The sequence below is a fragment of the Chenopodium album genome, chromosome 7 (assembly GCF_948465745.1).
Source record: "Chenopodium album chromosome 7, dcCheAlbu1.1, whole genome shotgun sequence".
Classification (NCBI taxonomy): Eukaryota; Viridiplantae; Streptophyta; class Magnoliopsida; order Caryophyllales; family Amaranthaceae; genus Chenopodium; species Chenopodium album.
The window spans coordinates 28,772,075-28,781,330 of NC_137840.1; the positions used below are offsets into that span (position 1 = coordinate 28,772,075).

The 9,256-nt window shown below is 31.9% G+C and overlaps 1 protein-coding gene across 1 annotated transcript; it reads right to left on the reverse strand.

The window, feature by feature from the left end:
• Positions 1-4,344: 4,344 nt before the first annotated feature.
• Positions 4,345-8,639, reverse strand: LOC145641011 (uncharacterized). The gene is made up of 8 exons (XM_081692215.1): positions 8,195-8,639; positions 7,841-8,109; positions 7,433-7,761; positions 7,137-7,328; positions 6,913-7,029; positions 6,726-6,807; positions 6,543-6,644; positions 4,345-4,576 (listed from the first exon to the last, which is right to left on the reverse strand). Exons 3-8 carry the CDS (start codon positions 7,591-7,593, stop codon positions 4,475-4,477), a joined length of 756 nt encoding a protein of 251 aa, XP_081548341.1. The 5' UTR covers positions 7,594-7,761; positions 7,841-8,109; positions 8,195-8,639; the 3' UTR covers positions 4,345-4,474.
• Between the last annotated feature and the right edge of the window lie 617 nt (positions 8,640-9,256).

The window sequence follows — 9,256 nt, forward strand, 5'->3', positions numbered from 1 at the left end:
TCGACCATAGTCTCTTTGGCTGTGTAGAAGACTGGTACGATGCAATAGATGAAGAAGTCAAAACTGCATTAAGAGCTAGTGAATCACCTACTAGAATGTTCAGACAGTTATGTCTATACATTGAGTTAGAATTCATTGGTCCTAGAGCCGATCATAATGAAAAACGAATGGATATAAAAGGAAGTTAAGTAATTTATCCATCTGTAATATGAAATATGTTGATAATTACATTATGGAATTTGAAACATATTACTATAAAATTGGTGAAAATGAAACAAATCTTGGAATGTTCTACGATAAATTACCAAGTACCATTAATGATGAAATTAGTGAAAAATATCAAGAATGGAGAGAAAAATTCTTAGCTAGGGATTCCCTAGTAATAGAATGGCTTTTCTAAGAAAATGGATAGAAAAAAAATGTAGAGAGGTTGCAGGAACCCAACAAATGAAAAGACAATTTCTCATTTGTTGGGATTTCCCAAATAATTATTGATGTGAAAGAAAAAACTATAATAAGAGAAGGAATTATAAGAAAAATAAATTTAACAGATCAAGAGGAGAAACCTATAAGAAAAAAAATACTATAAACATAAATATAGAAAACCAAGTAGGTTTTTCAGAAAGTCAACATATTGTCCTGAGAAAAAGAAAACATGTAAGTGTTGGTCTTGTGGAGAATTTGAACATTATGATAATGAATGTAAGAAAGCTAATCATAAACTAATGGAAGCATTAGGAATTGGGATAACATAGAAATACCAGAAGACGAGGCTTTAGAATTGGCTTTAAGCAATAATAAAGGAATAGTAGAAATCATAGATGAGGAAAATGAGTATAATGAAGAACCTGATGTTAGTGATGATTTTGAAGATGAAAATTATGAAGAAATAAATAATATGATGGAAGGAGAAGAATTAGAAAATTTAGAATCAGATGACAATGAGGAAGATATAAGCAAAATGACTATAGGTCAACTGAAAAGAGTTGAGTATTCATTTGAAGATAATGACCTAGATCAAGTAAATAAAGAAAGATGGAATTTTCCCCAGATTACTAAGGATAAAATATTTAAAACTTCTTTCTTTAAAACTAGAACTACATATGTATGCGAAGAAATGGAAGGAAGCATAATAATCGAAGATTGTGAGCAAAAGGCAACCGAAATTAATATCATAAACTGGAAAAGTATTAAAAAAACATAAAGAAAAAGGAAATTATAGCTATATTTGTATTGGCGCAGTTCAAGTATATATAACTTCTTTGCAAGATTTTGGCAAGGATGTTAAATTCTTGAGTTTTATTTTGTGATATAAGACATAAAGAATTTTATGATAAAATAATTAGTGGTATCACATGTAACTTAAGTCAAGGAATGATAAGTTATATATGTGAACCAAGATATTATGTGATCTTAGAGGATTCATTTGCATCAAATTTTTTAGGTATCAAGCTATTAACAGAAGGAGTAAAAATGCACAAAGGAACACGACCCAGACAGTTAAGATGGAAAGCGGTTTATAAGTTAGTAAACACTATAGACTCATCTTTTAAGAAGCAAATAGTCGATGCTAGAAATATGAGCATGGAGGAGGTCCTAAGAAGAAAATTACACCTATAAAAGTAAATCCTAATGAAATTGAAATTGAAAAAACTTGGAAGGAATTCATTATGAACCCTGCAGTTAGCAATAGATCGAGAAAAATGTTAATTGATGAATCAGGATTACTTCATATTGGAATGACTACAAAACCTAAAATACAAAGAAATATGAGTTTTAGAACACCAAGTCTAAGTAGACAAAATTCAACAATAATAAGAATGAAAAAACAAGGTGATGAAAAGCTAGAAGAGGATGAAGAAGAAATATTAGTTCTACTAAAGAAACTGTAGACACCCAAATGTGTCTCCTCAAAACAAAACCCAGTGATGAATACCTCTCACGTCACTTGATTATCGAACGAAGTGAAAAGTCTAGTGATGTTGTTGTTTTTATTAAAATATCTTTCTTTTTGTTTTTGAAAATATTTATTTTTATACTCTAATTATGAAAATATCGTGTCTAATTTAGTTTTATCCATGATAAGGGTCCAATAATAGTATAGTTAGATTGGGCTCGAAAAGAGCTTTCCAACAATATATTATAAGCCCAATTCCGATGAATAATGAGGAAGTTATGACCAAAATACTAAATTGGGCCCAAAGTGAATATTATATGCGGCCCAATGATCTAGTGGTGGGTCTATTAATTATTATTCCTAAAGTTATTAGGATTGATTTTGATCGACTAGAATATTTAGAAGGTTCTTTTAAATTCTAATAGAATTAAGATTGATAATTATGTTTTAAAGAGTTTTATTTGGAAAAGAATAAGTGTTTTATGATAAATTCGGTTTTAATTGATAAACGTGGAATTTGCTGCTTAATCATATTAAGAAGAGAATTTCGCGTACAAAGCGCGTTTTATTTTTGACTTAGCACAAGGCGACAAACCTGTCGCCTTGCATTGGCTCCTGTCGCCTAGCGTTGGCTCCTGTCGTTCGCGACATGAGGTTTTTTTTATTCTGAATGAAACTCGATATCTTTTCGATTGGTTTTCGGACTATTTTTTTCTATAAATAGGGTCCTAGACCCCCGTTTTTATTCATTCACGATCATCAACAATCTCTATTCTCTCTCTCTAAAACTAGAAGCTTACTCTCTCTTTTTCTCTCTCTATTCTTTTTCTAAACCTTCCCCTCTTACAAAATTCCACATTCACAAGTTCTAGACACACCTATCCAAGTTTGAAGTTGCCTTCGCCCTAGACGTGAAAGGTTGATAATTTCTGAGGGTTTGGTCCCAAATCTCTATTTCAATTATTTAAATTAATTGTTTGATTTATTATTTTCCTTGAAGTTACTAATGCGTGTATTTTGTTATTCGAAAGAGATACGTGGCATTCAAGTAAGCAATTTAATTATTATTATCTTGATATAGAAATCATGCTTTGATTATGTTGATTCCTAGTATCATGTTAGGATGTCTTTATGATTCCTAGTATCATGTTTAGGGTAATAATTAAAATTTCTAATATCATGCATGTTTATATGATGCTTCCTATTCTTTTTAATATCATGTTAGGGATGAACCTTTGATCTTTGATGTTTAGTGACATGCTAGGACTTGTTATTAATCTTATCAGTATCATGCATAGGATCTTGCTAATATTATTATGTTTTGAGATTGAGATTATTATGATGATGATTGTTATTATGTTGCTTGATATATTTTTATTATTTTTATTGCTTGATCACACCTTTTATGCATGCTTAAAGGGAATTTGTACTTGTAATCACACTTAATAAGATAATTAATAATCTTGTTTAGGCTAATATGATTATAATTCAAGTGATCGCCAATAATAAGTATGATTGTGCTTTAATATTCAACCAACATAGATTAAACAAGTTTAGGATTAACCTAATGATTTTATGTTAGTCAGAAAGCGCACAGTAATACGAGAAGAATAAAGTAGAGGCCTATTTTTAAGGTATATTCAATCTCTTTTAGGTTGGATTTGTACCTTCATCCTCGAATATCCAGTCATGGTTTCGGACTACTATGGAGTTAGCGATCTCATGGATAATGAATGGGTGTAACCTTCACCCTGTGAACGATTCACAAGTTCCTAAAACTTCACTAGTGGAAAAAACACCATCCGTAACGGGCAAAAAGGGCCCATCTGTAACCGGCAACGTTCGTTACGGATGGCCATTGTTATTCATAACGGGCACTGTCCGTTACGAATAATGGGTTATTCGTAACGAACATTTCAAATGTCCGTTACGAATAACTCATTATTCGTAACGGACATTTGAAATGTCTGTTACAAACAACCCATTATTTGTAATAACATTTCAAATGTCCGTTACGAATAATGAGTTATTCGTAACGGACATTTGAAATGTTAGTTACGAATAAGGGGTTGTTCGTAACGGACATTTCAAATGTCAGTTAAGAATAAATCCTTTTTTTATTTAAATAAGTCCTTATTCGTAACAGGCACCTAAAACGCCCGTTACGACTAAATGATTATTCGTAACTGACATCTTAAATGTCCGTTACGAATAAAGTTTTATTGTATATAATTTAACACTTATTTGTAACGGGAAACAAAAATGCCCATTACGAATGACTGGTTATTTGTAACTGACAATTCTGCTGCCCGTTACAAACAATTATTAAATCAATTTTTTATTTTATTTAATTTCGACAGCATGTATTTATATATAATTAATATATATTAATTAAAACCTGTTATAATAAACCTGTTCCTGTAAATAAGCAATTATACCGAATAATCTTTCGTAAAAATTAATACGACGTAATATAAAAACTGAAGTAGTAACACATTACAAATAAAAACTTGTATAAATTTATCCAACATATACAACAACACTAAAAATATTACGTTGTTCTACCTAAGCTAATAGTTATGCATTCAATAAATATTTACTTCTAAAGTATTGCGCCCACTGTTCTCGAACCACATTCAACTCGTCAACATCATACGGGGCTATCCTTGGACAAAAATCCTATTGAAAAAAAACATATGAAAGAGGTTACAAAATATAAACAATCCATAATAAAAACAATCATTAGAATAATTGTGATGAACCAAATTATGGAAATAAAACTCATAATATAGAAATAAAACACATAACATCCTTAATTACCTTATATTTTGGTTTTTATGAATTGAAATCAATGAAAATTGACCATTGTCTCACTCTTGGGAGCATATAGAGCCAAAAATGCTTCAAAATTGCCTAAGGGACTTATACCTTTCCCATCTTTCATGTATTGGTTCAAATTAACACAATATAACACTAAACATCCTTAATTATCTTATATTTTGGTTTTAATGAATTGAAATCAATGAAAAGTGACCATTTACTCACTTTTAGGAGCGTATAGAGCCAAAAAAGGCTTCAAAATTGCCTAAGGGACTTCTACCTTTCCCATCTTTCTTGTATTGGTTCAAATTAACACAATATAACACTAAACATCCTTAATTACCTTATATTTTAGTTTTTATGAATTGAAATCAATGAAAATTGACCATTATCTCACTCTTGGGAGCGTATAGAGCCAAAAACGCTTCAAAATTGCCTATGGGACTTCTACCTTTCCCATCTTTCAAGTATTTGCTCAAATTAACACAATATAACACATAACATCCTTAATTACCTTATATTTTAATTTCTATGAATTGAAATCAATGAAAAGTGACAATTTACTCACTTTTAGGAGCGTATAGAGCAAAAAAGGCTTCAAAATTGCCTAAGGGACTTCTACCTTTCCCATCTTTCATGTATTGGTTGAAATTAACTCAATATAACACTAAACATCCTTAATTACCTTATATTTTAGTTTTTATGAATTGAAATGAATGAAAATTGATCATTATCTCACTCTTGGAAGCGTATAGAGCCAAAAACGCTTCAAAATTACCTAAGGGACTTCTACCTTTCCCATCTTTCAAGTATTTGTTCAAATTAACACAATAATATAACACATAACATCCTTAATTACCTTATATTTTTATTTCTATGAATTGAAATCAATGAAAAGTGACCATTATCTCACTCTTGGGAGCGTATAGAGCCAAAAACGCTTCAAAATTGCCTTAGGGACTTCTACCTTTCCCATCTTCCAAGTATTTGTTCAAATTAACACAATAAAACACTAAAAATCCTTAATTACCTTATATTTTTGTTTTTATGAATTGAAATCAATGAAAATTGACCATTATCTCACTCTTGGGAGGGTATAGAGCCAAAAACGCTTCAAAATTGCCTAAGGGACTTCTACCTTTCCCATCTTTGAAGTATTTGTTCAAATTAACACAATATAACACTAAACATCCTTAATTACCTTATATTTTGGTTTTAATGAATTGAAATCAATGAAAAGTGACCATTTACTCACTTTTAGGAGCGTATAGAGCCAAAAAAGGCTTCAAAATTGCCTAAGGGACTTCTACCTTTCCCATCTTTCATGTATTGGTTAAAATTAACAAAATATAATACTAAACATCCTTAATTACCTTATATTTTGGTTTTCATGAATTGAAATCAATGAAAAGTGACCATTTAGTCACTTTTGGGAGCGTATAAAGCCAAAAAGGCTTAAAAATTGCCTAAGGGACTTCTACCTTTCCCATCTTTCATGTATTGGTTCAAATTAACACAATATAACACTAAACATCCTTAATTACCTTATATTTTGGTTTTAATGAATTGAAATCAATGAAAACTGACCATTATCTTAGTCTTGGGAGCGTATAGAGCTAAAAACGCTTCAAAATTGCCTAAGGGACTTCTACCTTTCCCATCTTTCAAGTATTTGTTCAAATTAACACAATATAACACTATACATCCTTAATTACCTTATATTTTGGTTTTTATGAATTCAAATCAATGAAAATTGACCATTATCTTACTCTTGGGAGCGTATATAGCTAAAAAGGCTTCAAAATTTGCAAAAAAAACTACTAACCTCCTCTAAGACACCTTTGCACTCCAAGTCAGAAGTAACAATCTCATACATGTATCTCATAATGTAATAGCCACATTCAACGCCTCCTTGTTGTTGAGCACACTAGTATATATAACAAATAGTTAAAAAATTTGTTTTCAAAGTGAACAATGTATAACAATATGGGGTGAGTAGTGTATTTACCTCCATTTGTATGAATTTCAATTTTTTCCTATGTGATTTCAATTCACTCCCTGTGAGATTCGCCCAATATACTTTATAAGCCCTATAAAAATAATATATATTCTAACACTTAGAACAAAATAATCTACCAACACCACATACAAAAATTATATAGAAACTAGGGCATAATTTCAAGGTTGTGGCTCACGTCATCATAATTTCGGCAATTTTAAATTGTCGTGGTTTTTCTTTAGGTAGCTTCATAGAGTCAAACTCATAAGCTAAACCTAATTGTAGATCGACCACCACAAGAACCCAAAGACCACTACATCATTTAAGAGGAAAACACAAGTTAGAGTATTGGAAAATTGGTGAAAAACATATCAATTATATGATTAAGTTTAGTGGCAGTATTAAAAACATATTTCGAACCTTGCAACATATGGAGCCACGATGAATTTGCAACGTTTACCCGTCTTTCTTACTTCATGCAAAAATGTATTCTTCACATATGTATAATTTTCAAGGTAATCATTCTCAATTGAAGATTCAGAAATGAGTTGAGGACAAAAGAATGTGATCTCAGTCCTATTGAAAAGGTCGATGAAGTTGTCTACTAAATACCTACATGATAAAGACATAGAAAACAAAAAATTCAGCATTATAGAAATAAAAATATTACTATAGTTAATATAAGAACCAAAGTAAAGGAAGATTAAGTAACCTACATGATATAAACATGAATCAATGAAACATTAGCCCACGATCTTCTTAGAAATTCACGTACATCGGTAGCGGTTACCCAAATCTGTTTGTCGCTATCAAAATTAAACATTGAGGCCTTTAAAAGTACCGATGTTGTATCATACTTTGCATCATCAGAATTCATTAATCAATACAACAAATCACACCCCTCGCCAAAAGTATCGACAATTTTATCTTCAAGTGGTAGGAATTTTGTGGGTTTGATGGTAGATTGCCTTGATTTCACACCACAACTATCGTCTCCTTCTTTGCTTTGGCGAGATCTATGCTTCTTTTTGGGCGATGGTGAAACCTTTACAAATAGGTGAATTTTAGTCTAGATAAAATATACAAAAATGATGGGATTTAATGTTAATAGTAGGAGAATATACCTCTTCTTCAAAAAAACCATGTCTATAGGCCATAGTACAAAGGAAGACTTGGCTTTTCCCAACTTAGTCACACCATCGGGAGACGGTACCGGCATATCGAGGAGGGCATATTCGGGATAAGGGTTGTCCACACTAACCCTGTAATGATCAGGTAACATCTTCAGGTTGTGTGTAACTTCACCGGTAACAGGATATACCGTTCCATCTGCCACAACCACTAAATTTTGATTGTACTCATCTTTCAATGCTGGGCGACATTTAGTGACTACCTACATATTACAAAAAACTCGATCAATATTATACATATTAACCATGTAAAGTCATATCTTTAGTATTAGTTAATAAGACATATACCTCTATTACACGAGGGCTTTGTGTTGCCTCCATGTTCGTCATCACTTGCATTCCTTGAAATGCCTCCACGTCACCGGTCATATTTGGTAGTAAATTGGCGAGATAAGCTTTCACCTCCATTGCCACCCGTTGTTCCAACCTCTCTTCGATCCTCTCTTCAATCCTCTCTTGAAGCTTCTCTTCAACCTTTTCTTCTAGCCTCGCCTCAAATTCTTGAGTTAGGGTAACTTTCATTGATTCTAACTCTTCTAATGAGCATCCACCTTGGCCGGATGATTTACCCTTTCTGTATCCCTTCCCAAATACTTGTGTGTGACTAACTCCAAACCCACACCTTCCTAGTGCTTTTACATGTCTGCGGTGATCCTTTTTTCCTAAAGCCTTGTCGAGGGCATCCATACCAATACCATCACTTGAATTGTTTCCTTCATCATTCTTTTGCAAGTTTTCCTACTATAAAAATAAAACATATATAAGATATGGCAGAATAAGAACCTGAATTGAAAAAAAAATGATATGCATAAATAGACTTGTAGCCTTCAGCAATATGCATAAATAGAAGTGAACATAACTGATCAGCATATAAAGCAATATGCATAGAACTAATCAGAACTGATCAGCATATACAGCATAGAACAATGATGGCAGTGAACATGATAACTGGCAAGGACTCGAGCAATAAACAGATAGGCCTGAAATGAACTGATCGAAAGTGATCGGAACTGAAATTTCAGAACTGATCGGAATTGAAATTTCAGAACTGATCGGAACTAAAATTTCAGAACTGATCAAAACTGATCGAAACTGAAATTTCAAAACTGATCGGAACTGAAATTTCAGTGATCGGAGCTGAAATTTCAAAACTGATCGGAACTGAAATTTCAGAACTGATCGAAACTGATCATAATTGAAATTTCAGAACTGATCGGAATTGAAATTTCAGAAATGATAAAAAATGATCAGAACTGATCAGAACTGAAATTTCAAAACTGATCGGAACTGAAATTTCAGAAATGATTGGAAGTGATCGGAACTGAAATTTCAGAACTGATCGGAACAGAA

Bases quoted from the DNA above. Each gene is read 5' to 3' on its own strand.
- LOC145641011 (XM_081692215.1), bottom strand. From the start codon at position 7,593: ATGAATTCTGATGATGCAAAGTATGATACAACATCGGTACTTTTAAAG. The intron at 7,329-7,432 runs GTAGGTTACTTA...TTTATCATGTAG, and splicing joins TTGATTCATGTTTATATCAT to GTATTTAGTAGACAACTTCA. The intron at 6,808-6,912 runs GTGAGCCACAAC...TTATTTTTATAG, and splicing joins ATTGCCGAAATTATGATGAC to GGCTTATAAAGTATATTGGG.